Raw genomic sequence first — 27,998 nt, 5'->3', positions numbered from 1 at the left:
TTCTTGCTGGTCGAAGGTCTGAAACTAGGAAATACAAGCCTTTCTCATTTCAAACCAGCTCCTGTGAGCACCCAGATCTTGTCCCCAAGCTCAGCAGCCCCTAAACCAGAGTGCAAGAGTCCAAGCTGCTCAGCAGCTGATGGGTGAATGCTGTGCAAACACACGGTGTTTTGTAGCTACGTGGGCAAGCACAGATACAGGTCATGAAGCAGCCTCGTGTTTCATGGCTGACAGGAAAAGGTGAGTTTCTTCCAACCTGGGTTTTTCCACAGCAGAAATTATCCTGCTGTCTCCTATTTTCGCTCCGGACCCTTTTCCAAGCCCAAGCTGTTGTCTCAGAGCTGCATCGGCACCACTTTTGGGGCAGCAATGCTGTGAATGGGTCTGGGGAACTGTCAGTCTTGTGAAAAACTTTGGCAAGGGTTGGTGATTGTTTCCACCAAAACTGGTTGTTGCCAACCTGAAACTACAGTCCCTTTCGCTGTAACTGGTGTTGCTCCTCCAAAACTACTTTACACCCATTAACTGAAGCCTGGAGATGCTGGTGGGCTCTAACCAGCAAGAGATGGTGGTGGAACACATGGTGGCTGGTGGGCAAAATCTCAACAGTACAACATCTCCGGAAATGCTGGCTGAGAAGTTTCACTTCCAGAAAAAATCATCAGCTTGTTGGCAAAACGCAAGTGCTTGACAAGTCAAGTGAGGGAGGAGAAGGAAATGAGAAGCTCTGGTGGGGTAAATGAGCATAACGTCACCCACAGCCTTTGGGAGGCCCTAGCTGGGAAGAGAGGCGAAAATCTCTGCTAGGAGAGGGGGCTGGAGGTTACCCAGCTCCCAGCCAAGCTGCAGCCTGGGGATGCACCATACCAGGAGGGTGCAGTGAAGCACCCAGACCTCATCCTTCCTTCTACAAAGGGTGCTTTTTGTCCCAGAGAAGACTAAAGCCAGATCTTTCTTGGGGTGATACCTGGCAGAGAGTCAGTGTAAGTCCTGCCCAGCCCTGAGGGACAGCTTTGGTGGCAAAGCAGACCTCCTTCCTTGGCAACTGTCCCATCTTGGCCATGTGTTCCTCTTGGGATACACACCCATGGGTGCATTTTTCCAGACCTTCTCCTAACAAGACATCCCCCTGGTTTTCTTGCCATGGAAACAGCCCCGATGATTCCTGAACATCCCATCACTTCTCCAGCCTGCGTGGTTTGTTTTGTTGGAGCAGGCGGCAGTTGCTGACCCCAGTGTTCGTGCGGTGCTCACAGGGATTGTGCGAGATGCCCGCTCTTCACCTTTTTTTTCTTGTGATGACTAAGGCTCCTGCTGGACTTTGACGGGGGTTTCCTCTCCTGGTTGGGAAGCTGCCAAAAGCACTCAACTCTCCTTGTGCTGTGCTATGCCGCTGTGTCTCCGGAGGATCTTGGAGGGTGAAAGTCAAAGGGCACCTTCACAAAGATGGGCTGCAATGACGAGCTCTTTCCACGCTCCCAGGAAGCCCTCATGTCCTTCCTGGAGCGATGTGTCTCTTTTTCTTGTGGTAAACGGAGGCGGGAAGGCTGTAAACCTGCTGCTTTCCTGGAATGGGGACCCATCCCTTTTGGTAAACAGCCGAGTAACCACCACTTGTGCCGGCGTGGTTGGTGTGGGTGTGTGGGAGGGAGAGCACGCAGCAGTTGGTGACTTTTGCCGTGGCTGAAGTCCAGGTATGGTGGCACGCAGGCAGGTGCCCCATGTGGGCTTTCCTGAAGGTTTGCAGGTGCTTTGTTCCCCGGAGGTCATCATCCCTGCTTCAGCGGCCCCAGGTCTGGTGGTGGTTGGGACAGGGTGTTGCACAGCAGCAAATGCAAACGCCCATGCGTGCCCATGGCTGTCTCGCACTGTTCATCTGCTGAGGAAAGCAGCTAAAATCAGTCCCAGGGCTGAAAGAAAAGAGGATTTGCTTTGGGGGCTGGTGCCCGTCACCATCTTGAATCAGAGGCACTGCACAAACAGGCTGAGAGTTTTCCACCGAGCCATGTGTTGGCTGTGCTGTCTGTCCAAACCGTGCAGGGAGCAGTGGTTGCCCTCAACACCCCTGATGTGGTTCAGATCTGAAACTGCGGGTATTTTTGTGGCTGGTGTTGGCTTGGAGGGACCTTTCTGGTCCACTTAAAACACAACTGCCTCCAACACCCAGTCAGGTTCGCTGTGGCTTTGGCTAGCCAAATCTTGAGGACCTCCACAGATGGTGATCCCCAGCCCCTCTGGACACCCATTTGAGGTTGACCCACCCTTCTGCAGAGGAGGCTTTTTCTGATGTCCAAAAGCCACCAGCCTGTGGTCTGTCTGTCTTGTTCCCAAGAAATGTGGGTGACTTGACTCCTGCCTTCTCCTGAGCCCATTGTAACCCTTCACACCTCACAGCTCCATGCAGGGAATACCTTTCCCTTGTTTTTTTCCATCTTCTGGAGCAAGTTCCTGTAAAAAAGCCAGTTATCCACTGCTGTGTCCCCATGCTTTTAGTTCTGCTTTTCCCTCCAGTGTTGCTGGCCTGAAGATACCAACCTTGGCTTTGTGTGCTCCCTCCATGTGACCACATTTCCAGGCAGCTTCCTCATTCTCTCCCAGTATTGATGAGAAAAGCAGACAAATTTGGATGTAAATCTCTTCTTCCAACTCTGGTAATGGGCTTTTGGTTTGTCTTGGGTCTCTTGCAAACATCTTTCTCTTATGCCTCTCTCCCATTAGGTCTGAACGTGTCCCAAAGCCCAGAAAGGATCTGAACTTGGATAAAGATCTGGATTCAGAATCACAATTCAGGTCAAGACTTTTCCTGAAGTCACTTTGGGTATCCCGTCTTCAGGCTGTATCCGAAAATGCTACTACAAAGAGGAAAAGCCTGCAAGAGGTCATAAGTCAACACTGATTCCCAGTTTAATCATGAGAAGTCTCCCATGAGCAGGGATGGTGTTTGGACTCAGGGAGCAAGATTTCCAAACTGGAAATGGCCAGACTGTGCCCCATTGCCAGAGGGGATGTGGCTTTTTGTTTTATGGACGTTGCAGATCAAGAAAACAACAAAATTGATTGTGAAACTCTTCTCACCCACTGGAATCGACTTGCTTATGAATGGACATGGTCATATGCGAGTTAGCAGCACGGAGCTCCTCACGGACGGTTTAATTATTTATCAGAAGTAGATGGGGATGCTGAAAAACAAAGCCAGGTAATTCTTAATCAATACCAGACTCTGATTCATCAGTGTAGGCTCAGGAGAAGTGGAGGGAAATGGGCTGGATCTCTCCTAATTATAGGAAATTACGACCCAGAAAGTTTGTACAAACAGAAAGAAAATAATCCTGGATTGTTTCAGTTGCAATCTGAACCCATTAACAGGAGAAGACCATTTTTATCTGGGAGGGACCTGGGCAGCACATCATCCCAGCTGAAAGCTAGAGAAAATGCAGCATTGCTCAGGTGGAAATGTTGCCGAGGGGTTTTCCAAAGCCGGCGTGCCGGCAGCTGCTGCCCGGCAAATGCATCTGCATCCAGCACCGTCCCTGCAAGGTGCAGTGCGAAATATTGCCATCAGATGGCAAAATAGCAATGAGGATGGTGAGCAGCAGCCTGCGGGAGCTTGCACAAGCACTGGGGTGCAAGGCGATGAGTCTCTTTAACGAAGTAACAAGCGCCAGGACAAGAGGGAATGGCCTCAAGCTGCGCCAGGGCAGGGTCAGACTGGCTCTTAGGAAGGATTTCTTTGCAGAAGGGGTTGTTGGGCGTTGGAATGGGCTGCCCAGGGCAGGGGGGGAGTCCCCATCCCTGGAGGGGTTGAAGAGTCGGGTTGACCCAGTGCTGAGGGATCTGGTGGAGTTGGGAACGGTTAATGTGAGATTCATGGTTGGACTGGAGGAGCTTCAAGGGCTTTTCCAACCTGGATGATTCTGTGATTCTGTAATTCTGTGATTCTGAGGTGGCTTGTGGGGCCAAATGGACCTTTGGTGTAAGAAAGGCATATGAGGATTTTTTGGGCCCAAGGGGCAGATTGTAGATGTTGGGATGTGCAGATCTGTCTTGCGAGTTCGGCCCCGGGAGATGCTCTGCCCCTGGGCAAGGCTGAGTGGGAGCCACGTGGGTGCAAAGGATTCGGGTCATGAAGCCCATCCTGGTTCATGTTTTAGGGTGGGTGCACGGGCTGTCTGAAGGACCCCAGGGTGGGTTTCAAACATGTTGTAGCCCAGCCATGCTGGGTGTTAGGCAGCAGTTTGATAGCACCATGCTCCAGAGTGTCTGCAGTGCCACAACAGCCCCCAGCATCCAATTTCCTGGAAGCTCCTGGGATGTGAGCGGGATAATCTGCTTACTGCATTGAAACCCCATTTATCTGAGAAAGTTATGACTTCTTCTTACAAAAACAACTCGGAAAAGCCCATACATGGCATCACACCCATTAAAAAAAAAACAAACAACAAACCAAAACCAAATGCCAAACAGATGGGTTAGATAGCTGGTTTCAAAGGCCAGCGCTTACACCAGGTGACAGGTGATTTTTATGCTGTGCTGCTGCTATTTGTCATAAGGAAATTGTTTTCTCCTCCAGCGAAACTCACGCCCGCTGGTTTTCCGCCACGAGGGAGGTGATAGCGGGGATCCCAGGCGGAAGCATTTGCCGCTCTCCTACCTGAATGGCTGCTAAAAATAGGACTTACTCAGCCAGCTGCCAGCCCTGGGTATAAAAAAGGCACCTCTCAGGAGAGCCTGACAACCCTTAGTGCCCGTGGCTAAGGAGCTTCTCTTGACAGATGTCCAGAAGGGCAGAAATACTAATGGAAAGGTAAATACCAAAAGAGCAAATAAAGAATGATGTGGCCAATGTACTGGAATCAATCAAAGTAGGATGGGGGTTGTTGCTTTGCTGTGATTAAATCTAGTTCAATGATTTATTATTGGGTGGTCGGGTGGCTTTGGTGTTGGCTTGGATGAAGGAAACTTGCCTTCTTGATCCAAAAAAAAGGCCAGGTTGGGGTGGGTGGGTGTGCTTACGCCTTCTGATGAGGCTCATCTAGACTGAGCAGAGGCTGATGCCTGGCTGCAGGGCGGTTGTACAGCCGAGCGTGTCGGATTTTGGTGTCGGCTTCCCATGTACTGTTCAGTGGTAAAGAAAGTCTGGTTTGGGTCTGGTTCTCTGAAGGGTGAAATTGGTTTTGGAAGCAGAGCCAACACGAGGCACAGGCACAGCTCTCCGTTTTTTCAATAGCAGCATCTTCTGTTTAGTTTTGCTTGTAAATGTAGAGAAAAAGGGTGATGGGAAAGTCAGGCACCAGGTGCTCTGAGTTCTGTTCACAGCCCTGTACTGGTGAGAGCTCGCAGAGGGGCTACGTCATTGCAAGGTGCTCGGCCAATATTGTCAGTGACTGAGGACATTTGCAAGTGCCCACATTGCCCTTGGCCTCTCCAAGGGCTGGAAGGACCCAGCCTTGTTGGGGAATGTTGTTTGATTTTTGTTTTTTGGTTTTTTTTTAGCAGCCAGTACTTTAAGGGGAGACAATAAAAAATCTGGGTTGTGCAATTCATTGGGGGGATGGTGCTCCTGGTGCATAGTTTTTCATCGTAGAATGGGAACACATCGCAATGGGAAGATACAGCACCACGGTACCTGGATGATACCCTTGCTGGATTAAACCCTCTGGGTAATAACCAGGCTCTCTCCCTGAGATGGGACCAGTTCGTCTCCCTCCTCCCCACAGTTTCACTTCCTTTATCAGCAGTGTCGATAGCCCATCGTAAAACCTCGCGTGTGCAGTCTGCATAAGGAGCACTCAGATAACAACAATAAAAGGGGTTGATCATTTACTGGGAACATAAACAGTCTTGGACACCCACAGCACCCCTGGGTGCCAAAATGGGGCTGATTTCTATCATGCCCAATCTGACCACGCAGCATCCCAGGGAAAGCAAAAATTGGGCTGAAAACGTTGTTTTTCTCTGCAGCAACATGCAGGCTCTGGCTGTGGAGAAGCCTCGGTGGGACGTGGGGAGGCAGCCGTCGGGCAAGATTCTCTCACTGGACAGGCAAGGGGCCAAGAAAGTGCTGGAGATCTACGTCAGGCGCTCGCTAAGCTGTTGTGAAAACTCGCTGGTGGCCAAGAAGACGCTTCAGGAGGGAGCCAGAAGGCGAGGGAGGAAGGCAGATGGGCTGCAACGGTCGAAAAGTGACTTCAGCAAGTATTCATGTGCCAAATTCAGCCCCAAGAAGGACCAGGAGGAGGAACCCAAAGCACAGGACCCAGACAAATCTCTGGATGATGAGAGCAAAGCTCCCAAGGAGGGCTCTAAAGAGGAGTTGGAACCCAAGAGGAGAAGCACAAAAAACTCCCAGGGCAAAACCCAACGCACCTGGTTCAAAAGTTTCTTAAATTTCCTTTTCAAGAAGAGCCCTGAGGAGCAGAAGGAAAATACAGGGCAAAAAGCAAAAGAAAAAGATGTCAAAGCTCCTCACAGCTCCAAACCAGAAGGGGCTAAAAGATCTGGAGGGGACTCGAGTACGTCCCCGCCGCTGGGCAGAGCCCTGAAGAGGAGATCCAGCCTCAAGAGGGTTTTCTCCTTCAAGAAGCACGTGGAGGAGGAGCGGGGAGAGGCGGCAGCCGGGGCAAGGGCCAAGCGACCCAGCTGCCTCCCGCTGCAGCATGTCCGGGCGCCGACCACACCAGGTGGGACCCCCACCACCCTAACCCAACCCTACGGCCAACGGGACTTCCATTGGGCATCTTTTAGGAAAGCAGTAGTGCTTAGTGCTGGTTCCTAACCCTGTGCATCACCCTCCCATTGCTTTCTGGGGTCTGGGATAGGTTTTGGGGACTGTGATCTCAACCTTCTGCCCCAGGAAAGGGTCAATCTGCCCATTCTTTGAGCACACGTCGTTGCTCTGACTTCTGAGCACAGCAAGTTACCCCGAGCACCATCCAGGCACAGGTTTTCCCCCTCTGGCAAATGAGGGATATAGTGGTTTAGTTTAAACCTGCATTTGAGACCTGAGATTAAATCTTAAGCCACTCTAGGGCCAATGTTAAGCTGCTTTCGATTTGCTGTGGGGAAGGGTGCAGGCAGCCAGCCACCGTGGCACGGCAGCCAGAGCCCATGGGACACCCCTGTCCACGCCCCAGCCCTTCCTCTGTAGAAAAGCTGGCAAGGGGATTTCTGTGAAGCTTCAGCATATTCGAGGCAAGTTACAACTGCTCAGTCACGGTTCAGAGAGCACAGCCCCATCGTTCTCCGGCGGTATGCACTAATCCAGGGTGGGCACGAGCACCACGTGGATGCAGTCACTGCTGCGGCTGCTTTTTTTTTTTCAATCAATGGCCAACAAAAAATAAATCCACACTTCTGAATACACGTTTTCCTTCCAGCAGATGCGGAGCAGCCCGACGGTTACTACGCACGAGTCTCAGAAGAGATCGGGCTGATCGTGCAGGGCAGTGAGAGCCAGGGGAGCAGAGCACGTGGATGCGGGGAGCCACCACGGCCGGCCAGCACTGATGGGGTTGGTGAGTGTTGCCTTTGCAAGTGCTTCATCGCTGGCACATATAGAAAACTTACATGCACGAGACTTGTCCCCATGTAAGAGCCTACACGGGACCCAAACCTGCTTCAACCCTGACCCAGGGGCTTACATGACCTGAAAAGTCATATGAAGACTTTGGGGGAGATTTTCAGCATCAGGGCTTGATTTGGGGAGAGAGAAATTCAAAGGCAGGAGGGTGGGTTTGCTCCTGAGGATAACAAGACAATGAGCTGAAATGGGTTTTGGAGGGATGGAGGTGGATAAACATTTTTCAGGGAATTTTTCCTGGGGACTAAACAGAGCATCTGGGTGTAAAGCTTGGAGAAAGGGCTGGAGATAATGTGGGATCTCTCTCTGCAGATGAAGCCATCAGGAGAATCGTCGCCCTGCTCCAGATTGCAGGAGATGAGCTGGACAGACAGGTGAGAGGAGAGCTGTGGACAGCTGGATGGGGTCGAGGGAATTTTGGCCAAGCTCTGTACTGCTCTAAAATACAGCAACACCATTGATTTCCCCGGTGCAGGGGAACACTCAGTAAAATCAAGGAAATGGCATCTTTTAATTCCCCGACTGGGTGTGATCACGGCTGTCTGTCTGTCCTCCCTCAGATGCCATCCTAGTGTGGAGTGAAGGCATCAACACAAGGATGACACACCGAGTTATTCACTCATAATGTGTGTATTCACTTGCTTCTTAACCAGGTGAAGGAAGATGTCCGGCTACGGATGTTCTTCAGAGACATGTCCTACAGCTCCTTCAAGAACTTGGCTGATGCGTACGTCCACAAGGAAATGACGACCAGTAGACCCGATGTCAACCCCCAAGAGATCCAGTTTGCCTTCGCAGTGCACCTCACCGCCAAGGTGGCGGGTATCTGCAACCAGGCGGTGAACAGGATCATGGGCTTCGGCACCCGCTACCTGGAAGATTCGTTTGCACCCTTGTCCTACAGCAAAATTCTCCAGGTAGGGTGGAGGACTGAGTCTGGGGTTGAGCTTCCAGCAGCAAGTTAGGGCAAGTGGTGTAATTTTGGGGTGATCGACAGACCTGGGTGGGTAGCAGTCATGCTGGCTTATACTGGGGGGGAGACTGGGTGCTGGATCTTGCCCCGTCCTGTTTGGGCTGCCTTTGCCTTCCTCCAACATGAGCATGGCCCATGTACCCACAAGGAGCAGAACTTTGCTCCCTGCCTGCTGCGTCTCCACAGCCGGGAGATGCCCTGTGGTGCACGGCATTGCTGCAACCTGGTGTAACTGCAGCTTTCCCTGGGGAGAATTTCCTCCTAAACCCATCTGGAAGACCAATAGCATCAGCTCCGTTTGGGAAGGGACCTCACAGATGTTTCCTTCTATTTCAGCAGGACAGAGAAAAGTTCAGCACAGACAACTGCGAGAGCCCGGACTGACATCAGCTGCTCTGAAGGGCCTGTGCTGCCTGGGAACCCAAGGATGCGGATTTACTGATGAGGGGGGACAGTCCCTGTTGGTGACCCAGTTGGGGGGTGATTTTCTGAGCTGTGGATTTAAAATCTAAGGAAAACCACAGCGATAGCCGCAACAGCGTGGAATGCTGAAAACCCACCTGGCTGGGGCAAAGAGTCTGTAAATTAAGCAACACCCAACTTTCACCTTATATTTGCATTTTAGCTCTCACCAGGTGCATTGTTGAACCTCACTGTTTGTGTTTGTGTATGTGTATTTATTTACCTGCTTTTCTATATGTATCTGTGAATGTACAACGTAATTTTTGTAGCTTCTGCTGTTAGCCAAGTGTCCAGTTCAGGAAAAAAACCCCTAAAACTCAAATAAATTGGTCCCTAAATGACAGCCAGGCTTGTCTAATGGGTGATGTTATACATGGAATAACGTTTGCTTTGCTACAGCTGTTGTGGGCTGCTCCTTTCAAGCCTAACGCAAAGTGGCACAAAGGGAGTCTTACAGCAGATACATGGTGCAGCCCTGCCATTTTGTACTATTTATAGCTGTTCCCTTTCCATCAGAAGGAGATTTATTAGCCAAAGCAGCTTGATCTGACACCAAGAACTGGGTAAAGCTTGTTCCTGTGGTGCAGGAGCTGCCCTTGCTGTTGCTCCCTCAAGGGCCGAGGGGATTTACAGCTGCCAGGGTCTCACCTACAAGGTCTAAGAAGATGTGGAATGTCAAAGCGGTTAAACCCTAATCACTGGGAATGTTCCCAGCTAATCTTTGCCCAGACCCCTAAGTAGGGCCATGGATTAAGGCAGCCTGGGGCTGGGGGGATTGCCAGTGCTCAGAGTGGTGGTACCAGCAGGAGCATCTCCCTTGCCAGGGTCAGACCCAGCCTGGGGTGAAGGGGACAAAATTTGGGGGTTTGCAGCGTGCAAGCGGTGGGATGATCTAGTGGGTTGAAGGTGATGATGGTGGCAAACAAACCTGCGGGTCTGGGTCTGTGCTGTGCCTGGGGTGACAGTCCACCATGGGCCACCGGTGACAGCTCGTGTCTGCCCAGCACCTCCTCTGCTGGAGGATCGGATTGTTTCAGTCCTTTTAAAACCCAAAGTAAAACAAAATGGGGAAGCAGAGCCCATGTAGGAAGGAAACAGCCCTTGCCCACGCAGATCAACATCCCCCTCTCGCGAAGCCATTAAGGGAACATTTGATAGAGCTGCAGAGGGTTGAATCACCAGATGCCAAAAAGCCCCAAGGAGCGGCGTTACCTTGCAGGGGCTCCATCTAATTTAGCCCAGTGTAATTAGGACTGTGAAAAACATCCAATTCAGTTCCCGTGTCCTGCCCAGCAATGCCAGCAACAAGCACAGCGCCAGCACCGTGTTTCCTTTTGGCCGGGGTCCAAAGCTGGGAGACTTTTACTGCAGGAGAAACTGAAACCACTGTCGCGTGTTTGCAACCATCACGACGTTCCTGTCCCCTGCCCAGGGGATTGTGCCGGGGCTGTGACCGGGGCAGGGCGAGCTGGTGCTGGGGACATGCTGGGGACCCAGTGGGAGGATCACGCGACGCCCTTTTGTTTTGCATCTGAGCTCATGCGGTGCCAGGTGTGGGTTGGGATTTGCATGGAGCAGAAAAGGCTTTTGTCTCCTCGCTGACTTCCCAGAGGACATCATCTTCCCTCCGCACTTGGAACATGCCTGCCAGGCAAAACACCAGTGAGAAAAACAACTCATCTCTCCTGTTTCCTTCTCCTTCACTTTTTCTGAACCAAATATTCTCCTTCTGTCGTTGCTGGACCTTTCCCCACCCATCAGGGCAGCGGTGCTGGAGAAACAAGAAGAAAAACCTTCACAGCCCTTTGCACAATGGGCCCCTGGTCCCAAATAACCTAACCCGAAGCACGGATGCTGCTCCAGCCTGGCACAGTGGGATGAGGATGGGAGCGGCCATGGCTGGCGTTAGTGCAGCACCCCAGGGCTGGAGGCTCTCGGAGCCCAGCTCTCTTCTTGTGAGCGACTCCAGCATCTTGGCTTAATCTCCTGGTTATAAAATTGAGACCCTGATTGCCTGTGGCCACTGAAGATATTAAGAAGGTATTAAAGAAGGGCAAGTTATTAGCCCCAGGGTTTTGAACGGTTTCCAACTTTTGGTATTACCTTCATCCTTCCCTAGACGCCCTGCTGTGGCTTCAAACAGCTAAAGCAATTGCCTTGCCTGAAAATCCCTGGGATCACAGACACCAGCCATCTGGGCACTGATCCTGCCCGGGCAATGTGCTGCAGCCTGCACAGCCCCCTGCCTGCCCCACGCTCAACGCGAGCCGAGGGGCCGTCTCCTGAAAACATCTCAGGCTGCTTCTGTGATCTTGTGTCTCCGAAGTCATTAGTCCCTGCTAATCCTGTTTTACCAAATGCCAGGTGGGGGAGGGCAACTTAGAAAATCAGCCTGGCACTTAATGAGCCAATTAATGTAAAATTCTCTGTCATTAAGAGGATGATGACAAGGTCTCATCTCACAGGAGTGTGGCACTGGGCCAGGGAGGATGCTGTCTCCTGGGATGCTGTCCCAGGGCCTCGGTGTTCGCAGTGGGTGAGGGTGCAGGGCAGATTTTGCATCCCCCCCTGCCTTGAGAAGCCCCCCGTAATTCACTGCAGGACAGGGCGATTTGTGGGAAATGCTGTGATGTGGCTGTGCACCCCCTCAGCCGGCAGACCCCCAAGGTGTGTCCCCAGAGCCCAGCTCCTCTTGGGCTTTGAGGATCCCCAGGAGAGCCTGGGGTACCTGAGCATGCTGTGAAGTCCTCGCAAGTCCAGCTCCTACGAGGAAACCGTCCTCCGCACTGGATGGAGGAGTGTGTTCCCGCAGGTCCTGTGGATTGTTTACAGCTTTCCTGAAGCTTGGCAACTGGGGCTGGACTCCACCTGGGAGGTGCAAGTGCTGAGTGAAGCAGGAGCATCCTACGCCTCTTCCAGGCAGTGTCTGTTGAATTCCCCGGGGCCTGACACACATAATTGGCAGAATTAAGGCACAGAGAACACGGAACCAATTTCTTTCAGTGTGCAAAAACTCACGCGCTTGTGATGCACTTGCACGTTTGGATGTGTGGCAATGAGAGATGATACTTTTTACTTTTCTTCTACCTGCGGATGTTTGCCAGTGCTGGAAGAAAGTCCTTTAAATGAAGGAATTGGCTTTGCCAAGGGCTAGTGGAGACAGTGGCAGGAATCACACAGATCCAAGCTCAGGTATCACCAGAAGGCTGGTAGAAAGGGTGGAACGTGTGGGAGACTCACCCAGCAAAGGGATAATGTAAAACCAACATCAAACACCGGAAAGACAAGAAATGAGACGACCAAATCCAGTAAAGATATCTACAGCAGGAGGTGGTCACATGCAAATGCCCTAATTCAAGCAGTTTTTCACCTCCAGGATAGTCCAGATCCCATTTCAATATATTTTTGAGCTGACAACTTGCTCCTGCTTGTCCTGTTGTCCAGGCAGCGGCCGCCGAGGACGGCCTTGGCCACGCTGAGTAACATTTATCTGGGGGGTTTGCAGGCCACGTTCACCTGATGGGCAGCGACCAGTGAAATGCCAACCCAGGGACATATTTCCCATCGAGGTGGGGGGGCTCTGCCCCCAGGTATCGCACAGGACACAACTCTTGTCATGGGGACCCAGTGATGGCTGGAGAGGCCAAGGAAAAAGGTATGAAAATTTGGGGTGAAACAGCATGGCAAAGGTTGCATCAGGATGCTGGAACCGTCCTCTATTTTCTTGTACCGTTCTGGCCAGACTGGTTGTGGTGGTTTGAGCCCAGAGGGCAACTGAGCATCACGCAGCTGTTCACTCACCCCTTGGCCCCCCAGCTCTGGGAAGGGAAAATGAAGCAAAAGGCTCAGGAATTGAGATAAGGATAGGGAGGGGTGGCTCAGCCATTACGGTCACAGGCAAAAGGCAGATTCGTTAAGGGAGGAAAAAGAACATCACTTTAATTCAAAACGCTGACAACAACAACACTTAACAGACAGAATGGGACAGTGAGAATCACAGAATCCCAGAATCATTCAGGTTGGAAAAGCCCCTTGGGATCATCGAGTCCAACCCTCAGCCCGACTCTACAAAGTTCTCCCCTACCCCACATCCCCCCACAGCTCATCCAAACGGCCCTTAAACACACCCAGGGATGGGGACTCCACCCCCTCCCTGGGCAGCCTATTCCACTCTCTGACCACTCTTGCTGGGAAACATTTGTTCCTCATGTCCAGCCTGAACCTCCCCTGTTGCAGTTTCAAGCCGTTCCCTCTTGTTCTGTCACTAATTCCCTGGGAGAAGAGACCAGCACTAACCTCTCCACAACGTCCTTTCAGGGAGCTGTAGAGAGTGATGAGTCTCCCCTCCCCTTCTCCTCCTCACACTGAACAGTCCCAGCTCCTTCAATGGCTCCTCACAGGATTTATTCTCCAGGCCCTTCCCCAGCCTCGTTGCCCTCCTCTGCCCTCGCTCCAGCACCTCAAGATCTCTCTTGTATTGAGGTGCCCAAATGTTACCACATCTGAAAAACATCTCCCCCCATCCCTCCCTTCTTCCTGGGCTCAGTTTTGTTTCTGATATCTCTACCTCCTCCTCCCAGCGGTGCAGGGGCAGGGGATGGGGGGTTTTCAGTCAGTTCCCACTTCTTCCTCCAAGGGGGGAAGCACCCTTCCGCATTCTTCCCTCTGCTCCATTTGGTTCCCCTCTCATGGGAGACAATCCTCCATGAACTTTTTCCATCATGAGTCCTCCCCACGGGCTGCAGCCGTTCCCGGGCTGCTCCGGTGTGGGTCACCCCCACATGTTGCAGCCCTCCCAGCGCTGAACTACAACAGCAGGGGCTGCTTCTCCCCTCAGAGCCCCGGACATTTTCAGGCGCAGCTGCCTGCTCCAGTGTGGGGTCCTCCCCAGGCCACCGGTCGACCTCTGCTCCACCGTGGACCTCCATGGGTGGCAGGGGGGTGTCCCTGATGTCTCACCACGGAATACAGGGGGGGTCTGCTCCAGTGCACCTCCCCGCCTTTGTCACATCCCGCTCAGACGACAGAGACAAGTGACTCAGATTCGTAAATCCCCAACGGAGTGGACAACGGTGAGAGAAGTCTCAAAGTCCAAACATTTATTAACTTCCCACAATGTACTAATTGGATACATGATAATTGGCTGAGTATATAACGAGTTGTGGCAAGCAACACAGTATGCCTTGTGTTAGTGGTAGTGAAGGAAAAAGGGAAAAAGGAAAGGAGGGAGATGAAGGGAATAGAGATCACCGGTCTGGGTTCCTGTGTCGTTCCTGCCAGCGAGGGTTCCAGGAGGCATCTGTCTTCTTCACTTCACTTCACTCTCCGGGCCCCCCCCTCCCCTTTGCCCCCGCTCAATTTAAACACACTTTCCTTGGGTCCTCCGTCCCCTGGGTTGACCCACTTACCTACGTACCCCATGGATGGGGAGGGGTAAGGTGTTTCATGGGATGATGCAATTAGCATGATCTTGTTAGTCCTCGTTAGCATATTGAGGGGTGTTAACTTTAATATGCTTTTCGTGGATAATGAAGCAAAGGTCATTCACTGGACAGATGGCCCTTGAATTTTGACCAGGTGCCCCAGAGCAGAGCCGTCCTGTCCCCACAGGGCTCCCCCCTCCAGCTGCCTCCTGTGTTATTGGGGCAGCCTTATCAGCTTCGACCTCCACACCATCCACTGCGTGAGGGTAGTTTCGTTACTTGCGAGTGTTTGAGACATTCCTTAGCTCAGAGGGCCTCCACTCCCCCTGCTGACTTTCATCTCTTTCTCAGGCTGGTTTTTCTCAGTTCTCATTTCTCGCAGGCCTGTTTCTTTCAGGGCCTGTTTTCACAAGTCGTCTCTCACACCCTTCCTCGTCCTTCCTTCCGCTGCCCTCGGTGTTCGCAGGTGTCCTTCTCGTAACTCCTCCTCACCAGTCCCACCCCCCTCCCAGATTCCCCTTCTGAAATACATTATCACAGAGGCACAGCCACCACCGCCAATTGGCTCGACCTTGGCCCTTGATTTGGAGTGGGGGAGCTTCAAGAGGTTTCTCACAGGGGCCATCGCTGTAGCCCCCTCCCCTGCTACCACCAACCCCACCACACACAAACCCAGCGCCCTGGTGCACCAACACGGGGAATGGAAGCTCCCTCCTTCAGCCTCTCTGTTACTACACACGTGCTCACGTGAGGCATGTATGTACAACCTCGAAGGTAACATATGTAATATTCATTATATAGTGTGCACGCTGTCGGCATTTGGACAACATAAGCAACACAGTATTTAGCAATATTTAATAAATACATCTGTTTAAAATGGCAATTTTTATTCTGCATGTTGGCAGCAGCATTAGGTTATTAAGGCTGAAAAGACACTAGAAATCTACTGAATTTTTCCCTATTTTTTTAAACTGTCACCCAGCCAGTGAAGACAGCCCAAAGGCAGTTTGGTTTTGGTTCAGTAACCCCAGATTTGGGGAACACGGTGCTGCTGTGGGCATCTTTCTGGGGCCGTATAGAGCACAGTGCTAGACGGGGCGCAGAGAAAAGCAAATCCATCTCCCTGTTTCCTCCCCCCCCACCCCTCCCCCTGCCCCGAGGATATCCAAGAACCAGGCAAGGACAAATCTCTTCCAATATGGAACAAATATAAGCAGTATTTCCAAACCTAACCCAACGTAACGCCCTGCATCCACCCCTTGTGTAACACCCTCTGGCTTTAAGTGCCTTACACAAGCCTTTACTCACTCAGTACTGAGCTGTGCCTAAGCCGGGATTGACGGAGAATCCTATTTATGAAAACACCCTTGATAAAGAAAGCATAAAGCAAAGAAGAAATTTTGCATGGATGTTTCCAAGTGTGACGGGCACAGTAATGCGGGGACCATCTCCAGGAGGGCTCCTGGGGCACTTCAGATCACTTGATATAAAAGGGGAGCCTTGATTCAGCACTGAGCATGTGAGTTGGCTGTGGTCGAGGATTACAAGAGCTGTTTTGATCAGGGGAAAATTTCTGTTTTTAGCACAGGCAGCAATTAAAATAGCTCGTGAATCTAAACGCCTCGGGGAGCTGTCATAAAAGGAGGTAGAAGATCCATCTTCTGGACTCCTCTGCAGCCAGAGATGAGCCTGGATAAAGCAGAGAAGAGAGCTTGAGGTTCTGGTGAAGAAGGACAACTCAAGACATTGAGCCAGATACGCCGATTTGATCTTGAGATGGCTGAGGAGGATCTCCAGGGTTCGAGCACCCGTTTCTCGCTCTCCTTTTCGGGCAGCGGCTTCCTCGTCCTGTACCAGGTTGGGGTGGTGCAGTCCCTCCTGGAGCTGGCTCCCAAACTCCTCAAGTCTGCGTGCAAGGTCTATGGGTCGTCCGCCGGCTCGATCATCGCTGCTGCTGTGGTGTGCGGCGTCGGCCTCGGTAAGACAATTATTGCCTAGATTTCCTTACTATAGTTTTTTTATTTCAGAATAGAAATAGAGGAGCTAATGCCTTAAAGCACCACTGGGGATGCGATACTGGTGTAACTTACATCACTCACAAGGCATCAAAGAAACCTGCGGATGTTGTCACCTTTGGCAGACACCCTGAAGCAATTTTGGGCGGTGTAAGCTGAAAAAGCCTGTTATTACTGTCTGAATATTATTTCAGATGGTCATGTAGATACTGCACAGGTAAATCTGGATGTACCTGTATTTCACTGGCTCATTTGCCTGCTCCTGCTGAAGGAGCAGATCTCCTTCTCTTCTGCTATGAGGTCTAAGGAGTGCTGAGATGTGTCCCAAAGCAAGACTACGTGGCCACAGTGGGTGGATACGCCCATGTAAAGCCCCCTTGTCCCCTACGGATCAGGTCCCTTGTCATCCTTAGCTACAAAGGGACAGGAGTGGCAGTCACATACGTACCCATAGAGCTGACAGCCCTGTCTGCGTGTTGCTTTGGGTTATCCCACTCAACCTTCCCAGCACAAAGGAAGATGTGGTGTGATTCCTGTTCCCAGACAGCAGAGCACCTTTCGCCCCAGCAAAAGCTCAAGGGCGCGTCAGCAGGACATACCCGGGGCAACAGCAGTCCCCACTCCAGCCCAGGGCTGGGCCTTCTCTTACTGCTGCAGAAGAGGTTTTACTCCAAACCTCTTTAGACAGTGTGGAAACAGGAACCCCTAGCCATAAGATTATCTATGTGTAGAATTAATTCAAAGCAGTTAATCCACTTTTAATAATCACATCCTCCCATATTTCCAATTAGTGTCCATGTGTAAACAACTGTACACAAGACTTAATCTTCAAAGACTGATCCAAGCCCTGCTTCAAGCAATGGGGACTTTTAGGAGGAGCAGGGGTTTTAGGGTCCAAATAATGATGGAGGAAGCAGGGAGGAAACACGCAGTTCCTGAAACCTCCGGTGGATGCTACAACCACTCTGCTGGAGCTAAAACCAACTCAACACTTTGGCAAACACATTTAGACAAAGCAGAAAGGAACCTTTCTGCCCAAATGGGAATGAACTCCTCTACAAATCAGCAAGGGTCCCAAAATTTTCCTCTCTAATTCCTCATCCTGGTGTAATTGGATGGAGCTGGTATCTGTTTGGTAACTGCTCTTGCTGTGGACACCAGTGCTGAAATGGGGGTCTGCTTTACTGGGGGTGGTAGGCACCATCCACTTAGAGGTGCTGAGATGATCTTGTGCCCAGAACATCTTGCCCAGGGTAAGACATTTTGGGTAGTGATGACTCTGGTTGGGTTTCTCATAAGGAAAATGAATGTGGCACAAACTTGGTCACAAATTCACACTAGGGAGGATTGGGGCAAAAAGAGGGTTAAAGGTGTGCTTGGCTCCTGATGGGGTGTCCCATGGGGTGGCTGCGGTCGTGTACCCTGCCCCTGCCCTGCCCTGAGCTGGGTGAGAAGCTCTCTGAGCCAGGCTGTCCTCTGCCATCCCACAGGTCACCTCCTGGGCACAGGCTTGTCACCAGTGAGCTGGTGCAGGCGGGACAGTAAGAGTATTGCATGCCAGAACCATCCCTCGCTCATCCCAAGTCAAAGCCTTGTCCAGAGTCAAAGCCCTCAAAGCTGGAGTCTGCTCTTGCCTCCTACCCGGCAGCTTGCGGGTGGTTTTCCCAGGCTTTCTCCCATTTCCAGGACACAGAGCAGTCAGACAGTGCCTGGTAGATACATCACCTGCCTGGGGTGTCTCTGGCTCTTTCAGGATCCCTGAGGACCCTGCGTGAGTCCACCGAGCATTAACCATCACACCACACTGCCTGAACATCCACTCAAACATTTAGAACTCCTCTTAATACCTGTGTTATTCCAGTTGCCTCTGGGACACTCCACCTAAACCATCTGTCTGTCCATGCTTGTAAAGAAATCTCACAAGGCAGCCTTGAAATCTTTGCCCCTACAAAGCCATGGTGCTAAAGCAAACCCACAGCTTCATGCCAGTGCAGGGCTGGGACACCACCCGGGCGCAAGGATGGTTCTTTGCAGCACTGGGGAGCCAAATAAGTTTTTTGCTGCAAGAGTTTAACTGCCCAGGGTGGGGTATTCCCCCAAGCTAGCTGCCCATTTCAGCAAAACGACCAAGCTCCCTCCCTGGGGTCAGGCTGACTGTGGAATTTGCTGCACCCCTCTTCTCTCCCATCACAGCACAGACTCTAAAACTCAGTGTCTCCTGAGCCCTCAGCTGGGGCTCTGCAGTTCTGCTCCTTTAATCCAGCTTTTGGGACGTGCAGGTGCATGTAATGACTATTAACACCAGCTGGGGGGTCACTGGGGAAGCTCAGGGGAGCAGGGAGTCCCGGGACGGTGGAGCCAGGGTGCTCGGCTTGCAGGAAAGCCCTAAGCAGAGGAGGTGGGGGTCTGCCCCTTGTCCTCACCTTTGAGCCATCCCAGCTCCCCTGTGAAGCCTGGGGTGGCCCACATGCAAAATCAGAGGTGGAAGGCAGGAACATATTGTGCAAGTCCCATTGGCACCGATAACCCCCTTCCCGGGGCTCTTTGCAGCCTTTCCCTAGTCCCTGGCCAGGCACATCCTGAGCACCCATCACCGGTACAGACAGGGATTTCACGAGTGGGGCCATGCTCAGCAATACACTGTCCTTTGAGGACATTCTGGGGGTGATTTCCCATTTTCTGCCCTGCCACCACATCCCCTGTTATAGCAGCGGTATCATCCCGGGGTTGTACACATGCTGGGGAGTGTTAAAAATAGGATTAAAAATCTAACTCTTAGGGCAGCAGCGATATTGACTTTCTCTCTGTCTTCACCCCCCCTCTCTGTGTCAGATGACATAAAGGAATCTCTATTTGCCATGGCAAAGGAAGTCAGGAAAACCCTCCTGGGCCCTCTCTCTCCCAAGTGCAGCTTGCTGGCGAACATCAAGACTATTCTGCAGCGGACACTACCAGAGGACTCCTACCAGCTGGCTTCAGGGCGGCTGCACATCTCGCTCACGCGGGTGGTGGACGGCCAAAATGTCATAGCCTCTGAGTTCAGCTCGAAAGAGGAGCTCATTCAGGTAAAGGGACCTTCCGCTGATGCCGTAGGAAGATCTCTACCTACTGCTTGGGATGGAGGTACCGAAGCGCTGATGACTTTAACCGCACTGTTTTCTACCCAAGATGGGGAGAGTGTCAGGAAGCTCTGCCAGAGCCATGGTCCCATCACAGTGAGCTCCATGAGGGAGGGAGGAAGATGTTAGGTCCAGAGTCAGGCAGGAATAAAGCATGCTAAAAAAGCAGCAGGTTTGTTTCCAGCCTCAAAAAGCAGATGTCGACATGTTGTCCACATCTAATAAGTGCTAATGGCTCTTTGCAAAGAGCGGTGTTAACGCTGACATGACCTCTCAGCTTTCTGGACAGGTCTCTCCTTGGCCAAGTCCCACTGGCAATAATCTTCCTCGTTGCCTCAGCACCTTCCTGGGAGGAAAGAGCTGGACAAAGTGTCTGTGCTGCCAAACAACAAGCAGCTGATTAACCAGTAAATTAGATGCTGGGGAAAAAATCCCAGGGTAAAACCCTAACAGAGATGCCCATAAGGTCATGGGCTTGTCCCAGGGAATCAGTAGAGGATGACAAGTCCATGGAGATGTTGGAGTTCACCCCGTGGTGCCAGCCCGAGGTCAACCCGGGAGCCTGGATGTTCATTCTCAGCTGATGAGATTGGTGGAAAATGGTTGCAAACAGCCCAGCAGTGGCTTTATCATTGACAAAACCCAGCAGAATGAAAATGCATTGGGAGGATGTCTTGGTTTTGTCCAAAACCCCACAAATATGAAAAATGAAGCCAAAGCTTCTCCTTGCCACCATCAAAGGGCAGTGTTTAGACAGTGATATATAGATACACAACTCTAATGCTGCTGGCAGCTATAAAAATAAAAAATGAAGTGCTATGTCCTTCTCAGGAGAAGTGTTTCAACTTTATTGAAATGAGATGTTTCCCCCTTCTTGGAACCTTTCTTCTTGACACAGTCGAGTGCAAAGTCCAGGTGGTACTGGCAGCCTGGCTCCAGATGATTTGTCAAGGCTGAATTTGCAGGCACCCAGTCAATAGCTTTTGTCTAGGAGAACTTTGGGAACACTTACTTCTGCAATCCCTCTCCTTCCCCAGGCTCTCCTCTGCAGCTGCTTTCTTCCTATCTACTGTGGATTCATCCCTCCATCCTACCGAGGTGTGGTGAGTGATATTTCCAATAAAATATATACTCCCAGCAGTACGTTCTTGGGTTTGAACAACATGCCCTTGAGCAGAGAGGGATAGATATGTCTAGGCTGCTTCTTTAGTTAATGGAGGATGATAAAGCCTTTTAGCTTGTTCTTCACCCCATCCAAAGATGGTAGCTGGGCGGAATTTCCATCTGGAGAGCCCTCTCCTGCTTTGCCTACAGACAGAGCCTGGATGACTAAACCTCGCCTTGCAGATCACCAAAGTGAGATGAGGGGATGCCCACACTCGGGACTTTGACAGACAACCCCGTTACCCTGGGCAGGATCTGTCTGCAGCGCAGATGATTCCATTAGCTCAGGTGCAGACTTGCATGGCTGAAATATCAAAAGTTCGTGGGAGGATCCTCTCCCAACCACGTGCACACTCATATTCTGCGAAACACCGTGGTGAAGTCAACAAATTTGGGCTGGCTTGTGGCTAACCCTCAGTGAAGGAGGAGCACAGCAGCGTGGGGGGGAAGTGTGTGCAGATGGACCACAGAGCAGCTGATGCACCGTGACCTGGTGGTGTTTCAAAGCCCACAAAGCCCCGATACCACATTTGCAGCTGGTGTAGAGCCAGGACCTTTCTTTAACTCTTGTTGGGCTGCACTGATTGAGCCTATTTAGTCCTTGGATGCCTGTACCTGGCTGGTAGGTCAGGTCTCCAGCTTACCCCAGACTGCAGGGCTTTGCATGAAGTTTGCACGACCCAGAACTCAGCAGTGTTGCTGCATGAAGCTCCTCTGCACTGTTATTTCACGAGCATTTAATTCGATCAGCTGCAGTCCTTGCAACCTCAAAACCCACTGAGGTGGGTGGTAAATTCAGATTCGTTTTGGAATACAGCAAGTGACATTTTCCTTGCCCAGTGAATAATCCTCCAGGGATTTGCAGGCAATTATTAAATGCGGGAGCCCTACTGCTTGAGCTCAGGACTTGAAATTTATCCGATGCTGTAAATTCAGTGATGTTTGAATTGGCTAATGACTGCTTTACACAACTTTGTAAAGCTTTGTGAATTAAAATAATTATATTTCTATTTTAATAACTGCTGTGAATTATAGCACCTGGTTGAGGAGGTGGCTGGGTGCCATGGGCAGGGCAGCAGAAGGAGCTGGCAAAGGCCATGATAAAGAGCAAGGGGTGGGAAGAGATGCAGTTGCAAGTGGGAAGAGAGGACATTCCAGGACTGGTTCATGGCAGGAGATGTTGCTTTTGCAGTTTCTTGCCTTCCTCTCCATGATGCTGCCCTCGCACACACGCTGTAACAGTCCTCAAGACAAACTCTCCCTCTGCTCTTCGCCCTCAGCGATACGTTGATGGAGGATTCACCGGCCTGCAGCCTGTTTCCAGCTTGGAGGAAGCCGTGATCACTGTGTCCCCATTCACGGGAGAGCTTGATATCTGTCCGCGGGATTGCCCCGCTATCTTCTTCTGTTACCAGATCTTCAACGGCAGCATTCAGATCTCGATAGAAAACCTCTGCAGGATTAGCTATGCTCTCTTTCCACCTAGCACCATGGTAAGCACACCAGGTCTTCTTCCCAGCTTTATTTTAGTTAAAACAAATTAATGCTGGACCTGCCCTCCCAACTTTAAGGTGCAGCTCGATCCCATCATTAATTAATCAGATTTCAAGGCGAGGAGGCATTGCCCACTGCTTTTGCAGTGCTTTTTTTGGTGGGCACTGCTGATGAGTGGCCCAATCTGGGATGGGGTCCACCCTGGTTTGACAATCTGCAACGGATCGGCGCTTTGGTGGTTGGAAACCAACCTGTGCTTGTTGCCTTCCCAAATGGGCCACCCCAACCCTGCGCAGTCAAACAGCCTCGGATAGATCCTGCCAGTGCCTGGATGGAGGGCTCTTTAGTGACCTCAAGTGTTTCTCCTTGCAGGTGTTGAATGACATTTTCTCCCAAGGGTACCAGGACACTGCCCTTTTCCTGTACAGGAACAGTTAAGTGTTACCCCAAGACCTGACGTGCAGCCGAGAAACGTGATGCACATGCAAACATCATCCCTTTCTTTCCATGTCTCGCAGATGCCTTTGGCTTTAACTACTTCGATGGCAATTTTCGCTTCGCCAGCATGTGTGGGAAAAATGACTTTTCACAATCCAATGGGAGAAGCACCGGCCTATGCAAAAGGGTACCACAGCGCCTGACTCCTTACTTCCTGCCAGGTAGAGGATTTGGGGTACAGATCTTGGGTTTTGGGGGTAGCTGGGACCACTGAGGGCTGCTGAGAGAAGTAGTATCATATTTATTATTGAGTTATTTATTATGGTAAATATTTCTAGATCTGCAGTAGCTGTTTGCAAAGAGGCTTTGTAAGAGCAGCTCAGGCTGGATTCTGGCCTGGCCTTCAGTACCTACAGGCTGAGCTGCAGCAAGAGTTGCTGGACAAGAAGAATTTTTGCATTTATTGGGTTATTTCTAATTACTGGTCTTTATTTACTTCTGTGTTGTCATTCATGGGCCCAGGCTTGGCTCTGTGGAGGAAGGAGCAGGTGACCGGACTGCAGAATCCACTGTCAAAGGTCCTGTTGCAGCCATACAGGCTGCCAGCTCTTGTCAGGAAGGGGTAAGAACATCTTGATAGAGGCATCGAAGCTGAGAGTGATACAGAAACCAGTGGTTGCGCCTTCAGCAGGGCGAGACAGCTGGAGGGACACAGTACGAGCTTAGCAGGAGGCATGCAGGTGTCCTTGCAAGCCCAGCGTTGGGTTGTGCCAGGGGCTGGAGCATCCTTCACACGGCAGCTCCGTGGGAAACGCACGGGGAGCTGCTGGGGCAGCATGGGCTGGCAGCGAGTCCCTCCTTTTCTACAGACCAGGGCAAGCTGCTGCACATCTACTGCATAAATAGGCTTAGTGACATTCCCTTCCTCCGCAGGGGGATTTGGTGTTCCCTGAAGGCAAGCTCTCGGGGAGAGTGGGCATGGCTAGCAGGAACACCAGAGGATTGCTCCGTTACGAAAGAGTATTACAGTGTGCATTCACCATTAGCACCCCCCCTGCTTTTACTGCATTTACCAGTCATTAAACTCAGCCTGTTTATTTTGGTTTTGCAGGCTGGAGAAGCTGTGGGGGCTGCTGGAAGGTATTAGCTCCATGGTAGAACGGTTCCAGAAGCTCCTCCAAACCATGGTGCCTGGTTTGCTTAAGAAAGCCATGGCCAGGAGGTGAGGTGCTCGGGGGATGCAAACCCTCAGCAGAGGGAGGGCAGGGTACAGAGCAGGGAAACCCCAGGGGACCTCACCCTGCTGGTTCATCACCCCTGACTCAACTAACCACCAGCTTGTTCCCTCAGGTAACCACCCTGGATGGGCCCTGGGCTCTCTGACACCAGCGGTTCTGCTGCCCCGGGAAGCGGTGGGTGACACCAGAGCTCATTTCAGACAGCAGCACGGCGGCTGTTTTTTATGGAGTTTTTTTTGCGGTGTTTTTTTTTTTTTTTTTTTTTCACTTGGGAAAATCGGCTGATTTTGTTTCCAGTGCTGCTGCTGCAGTCTCCGTGCCAAGGCCTGAGCTGTTTTACCATGATGGCCGAGGAAAAGCACTGCAGTGCTGCATCTGTGACCAGACCCCAGCCTGCCCAGGGGAGACCAGGGATCTTCACTTGCATGTGTGTACAGCCCAGCCACCAGTTTCCCCACTTGCTGATCACCAGCAGCATCCCTCCCCCTGCTTTAATGCAGATTACATGGCAGGCATTTGCCAGGAAATGTCACATTTTAAGTGTTTTCCTCCCACTCAAAAACTTTCAGAGAGATTCATCAAACAGAAAACAGAGAGAGGGAGAAGGCTTAGGGAGCGTCACAGTGGGCAGAGACTAATTTCTGTCCAGTTCCCTGAAGTTATTTTACCAATTACCTATTCTTGAGCTTCCTGCACCCTCGCAGGCCTGCTTCTCCTGCCAGCAGAGGTAGGTACACACTTGGATCCCTCTGAAATTGCAGCTGTGGAGAATGATGGAGAAACCTAGATTAACCTCCTCCTCCTCCAAAGTACCACAGTCTTGCAGACTGCAATTCCTATTGCACCAAGAGAGCTGACATTTCACAAATACATTAGTTCTTTTCATGCAGTTTTCTGTAACTCGCTGCTACAAACCAGTGTACAAACAGTCCAGGCAAACTCACCCCGTGTTGCTGGTCTGTACATAGAATGAATCGGCAGCACTCTTAACCATCCCAAATGCATTTTGCACATCAGAGGCTGATGGGTTGGCTTTACCCCATCTGAGTCTCCCCCGTTTGTTGGTTCCCAATGGGCAAATGGATCACAACAGCACAAGCTGTTTATTTGAATAAACAGCTTGTATAACTGCACAAAGGGAAATGGTACAGAGGGAAGTTTCATCCAAAGTGCCCTGGAGACTGCAGGCATGAATGTGGGGAATAGCTGAAGGCTGCATTGATGTAAACAGATTCAAAGTTAACTATTAATGCTTGGTGAAAGATTAATATAATATGTTCTGCTATCTCTGGTTGAAATCAGTGACCTGGGAATATTATCTCTGCAATGAGCTTGCTAAGAGAGACCAGGATGCTTATTTGCATTGGATCTATCAAAACCTACCCCTGTCTTCCTTCCACCCTGGATGGATTTACTCACATCTCAACCCCTCCAGCCAAAACCAGCTCATGAACCGTGACTATGTTCCTGCCACGGACCAAAGTGGAGAGAGCAGAGACACCCACCACTCCCCGGGCAGGAGCAGGGCTAGTCAGCCCTCACTTGCTTTTGCTCATGTTGCACTTCTGCTTTCCCTCCCAGGCAGACAGCCTCACTTCTGCAACAGCGCTTCTACCAGGCTCCTGGTCTTCCTAGCAAGCACCACCACCTCCAGGCAGGATATAACCATTTCAGTCAGCCTCAGGCAGTTACACTATCCCTATTCGAATGGGAATTAAAATCCCCAAAATAAAATTCTCATACAGGAATTGGTCATACAAATCCACTAAATTTGCCTGAAAGTCTCAACCACAAGCAGGAACATAATTTGAACTACCCAGCGCATCCCACCTGCCCCTACATGGCATGGTGCTTGATCATTAGAAGCTAGTGAAACTTTGAGAACTTTTAACAAAAAACAGCCTACAAGGAACACCCAAACCAAAATAGTCATAGCACCAAACTCTCCTGCTCCAAACCTGCAGAGGTGTGCTAAGATATAGGTATTTAATGACCCATCATTCAAATCACTGGCTTTTGCCTTTTTAATCCCCCATCTTTCCAACCAAGCACCCTGGTGCTGTCTCCTCTGTATGAACTTGGACCTAATGGCAAGAGGAGGCTTTGCCAGAGGCAATGGATAGAGGCAAAGTTTGGCACCTCTTTGAATCACCTTGTGCAGGAGCTGGTTTCACCCTTAGAGAAGCAAGTTGGGAAACCCAACTGCACCCAGCTCAAACCAGCTGCACTAGATGCTGTTTTCAAGCCTGAAATGCCTCCTTTAAAGGTGGGTGATGGGAATCACCTGGGGTCTGTGGGGGTTGTGGCCCTGCCTGTGCTGGTGACACTGCTGTCACAGTGTGCTCTTCAGTGCCTCTTGGTGTCTGACTGCAGGCTGGGTTGCAAGTTGCTCATTCTCTCTTTAAAATGTGAACTGGGGCCAAAGGCAGCAGTGGGGTCAAAAATGCTCTTCTGTGGCTGGCATGGCCCTAAAGGGAGTAAAATCATATTGGTCAATCTGACAGACACTTCTGGCAGTTCTGGTGAAACAAACTGGAGTCAAATATCTGATCAGGGCTGCTTCTCTCCCTCCTGTTGTCTAGAGGGTAATAGGACAAGTAGGTTTTGATATCCTTAAAATATTGCCCTTATACCTCATCCTGTTGCTTGCCCTGATCTGCCCTGAACTCAGCAGAGTTGTGAAGCCTGAGGTGGATGGGCTGAGAGTTTGGAGACAACCCAAGTCAGCAGCAGCTCTCTCTAAAGCTAGATCCCACCAGCGGGAATGGGAGTTCTGGGGCCCGATCCACACAACCAACCCAAATGAAAACAAACCTCTGTCCAATCCCGCCTGTGTCTCTGGCTGTTGGCTGCAGGTGCTTTGTGCCAGACTCTGCTTCTAGTCTAGATACTAAGGAGGGTGCAACTCCTTGTGCAGCCGTCCTGGTGGGCACTGGATAAAGATTAACCTTGTGGTTAATCTACTAATCCAGCCTGAGCCTTGCTGGTGTGCAGGTTCTACCACAGCAGCAGTCCTTTGGAAATATTCTGACTTATTCAGGAAAACAGGTGCGAGTTGTTCCCAGTTTTATACCCTTGCTTATTTGGTAACACCAATGATGATATAGTATTGTGCAGATAAACAGTAAAATAGCTTTTTCCTGGCCTAAATCATCAAGGCTTTTCCTTCCCAGAACTGAAAAATTTGATGTGCTTCTCCTCTGGAGACTGAGAGCACTGACTTACCTCTTGGCTGCTCTCTGGCCTAACAGATGGGTCTTGATTCCTTCCACAGGTGACCTTAGGTTGGTGAAACATGTTGCAGCCGAGCTGCAAACCAGACACTGAGACTCCTGATAGCCTAGAGCCTGCCCAACCTCCAAAGGAACCTGGTTCCTACTATGTTGCTCTCAAAAGCCCCATGTAGTTCAGACTGATGAAGCCTTTAAAAAAGCAAGTATGGAAGGAAAATGTACAGCCTAACAGTGTCCTTCATTCCTAGAGTGGGTCTCTTCCCATAAGTAGAGTTGTCTTGCTATCAATGGAAATCTCTTCTTTGCTTTCATTTTATGTTTTTCAGGCTTTTATTTTTAGATCTGGAATGGTAATGGTCCTGTTTTTTCCCTCTTACATTCCTCATTTGGTGTGATCCTCCTAGATATAGCAGAACAATATTTGGATCTTTTTTCACTTTTTATTTATGTGGTAACATTTTAAATTATCATGTTGGAAAAGCTGTGTAATTTTTCCTAACAAATTCTAAAATGTTGAAAGAGTCAGAAAGAAAAAGAAAAGAAATAATAAAATTGCAAGAAATGTTGCACCTCCAGCACATACTTCTTTGTATTCTGCTAATAACAATAAGACAAACTGGAATCTGAAGTGCTGAGGGTTCACCGGTTTTCCGTGTCAAAACTGAAATGGGAGAGGGCATTATTTTGCATAGGATTGCAGAAAACTAGAAGTTCTGGATTTAAACCTGCCTTCTGTTGCCTAAAAATAATACAGGTAGAGGTTTACCTGCAGCTCTAATAAGCTTTTCTTGCACTTAAGTATTTACACATGGCTGCACACCAGAGTTACTAAATAGAAATTCTGATTTGATGGGCACAGC

General features: G+C 50.6%; 2 protein-coding genes across 4 annotated transcripts; both read left to right on the top strand.

The window, feature by feature from the left end:
- Nucleotides 1-30: 30 nt before the first annotated feature.
- LOC141934767 (uncharacterized) lies at nt 31-9,361 on the top strand. 3 transcript variants are annotated; one of them, XM_074850492.1, is made up of 8 exons: nt 31-240; nt 2,719-3,196; nt 4,571-4,804; nt 5,962-6,680; nt 7,380-7,514; nt 7,892-7,953; nt 8,233-8,496; nt 8,889-9,361. In XM_074850492.1, exons 3-8 carry the CDS (start codon nt 4,773-4,775, stop codon nt 8,934-8,936), a joined length of 1,260 nt encoding a protein of 419 aa, XP_074706593.1. In that variant the 5' UTR covers nt 31-240; nt 2,719-3,196; nt 4,571-4,772; the 3' UTR covers nt 8,937-9,361. The 3 variants fall into 3 exon arrangements, with proteins under 3 accessions (XP_074706593.1, XP_074706592.1, XP_074706594.1); XM_074850491.1 differs by having other exon boundaries at nt 7,377-7,514; XM_074850493.1 differs by lacking the exon at nt 4,571-4,804 and having other exon boundaries at nt 7,377-7,514.
- Nucleotides 9,362-16,131: 6,770 nt separating this feature from the next.
- On the top strand, nt 16,132-24,585 carry PNPLA1 (patatin like domain 1, omega-hydroxyceramide transacylase). The gene is made up of 9 exons (XM_074850159.1): nt 16,132-16,415; nt 19,285-19,517; nt 20,609-20,674; nt 22,016-22,228; nt 22,602-22,662; nt 22,748-22,888; nt 23,190-23,289; nt 23,779-23,889; nt 24,018-24,585. The coding sequence occupies exons 1-9, from the start codon at nt 16,214-16,216 to the stop codon at nt 24,019-24,021; spliced, it is 1,131 nt and encodes a 376-aa protein (XP_074706260.1). The 5' UTR covers nt 16,132-16,213; the 3' UTR covers nt 24,022-24,585.
- Nucleotides 24,586-27,998: the final 3,413 nt, after the last annotated feature.

The sequence above is a fragment of the Strix aluco genome, chromosome 25 (assembly GCF_031877795.1).
Source record: "Strix aluco isolate bStrAlu1 chromosome 25, bStrAlu1.hap1, whole genome shotgun sequence".
In the NCBI taxonomy this organism is placed as follows: domain Eukaryota; kingdom Metazoa; phylum Chordata; class Aves; order Strigiformes; family Strigidae; genus Strix; species Strix aluco.
The sequence above is the reverse complement of the archived record's forward strand: the minus strand, read 5'-3'. Positions and strand labels throughout refer to the sequence as shown.

Excerpts from the sequence above, each read along its gene's own strand:
- LOC141934767 (XM_074850491.1), top strand. The coding sequence starts at position 4,773 with ATGTCCAGAAGGGCAGAAATACTAATGGAAAG. Across the intron at positions 6,681-7,376 it reads CCGGGCGCCGACCACACCAG|CAGATGCGGAGCAGCCCGAC; the intron begins GTGGGACCCCCA and ends TTTTCCTTCCAG. Across the intron at positions 8,497-8,888 it reads CCTACAGCAAAATTCTCCAG|CAGGACAGAGAAAAGTTCAG; the intron begins GTAGGGTGGAGG and ends CTTCTATTTCAG.
- PNPLA1 (XM_074850159.1), top strand. The coding sequence starts at position 16,214 with ATGGCTGAGGAGGATCTCCAGGGTTCGAGCACCCGTTTCTCGCTCTCC. Across the intron at positions 20,675-22,015 it reads CTCCATCCTACCGAGGTGTG|CGATACGTTGATGGAGGATT; the intron begins GTGAGTGATATT and ends CTTCGCCCTCAG. Across the intron at positions 22,889-23,189 it reads GACTCCTTACTTCCTGCCAG|GCTTGGCTCTGTGGAGGAAG; the intron begins GTAGAGGATTTG and ends TCATGGGCCCAG.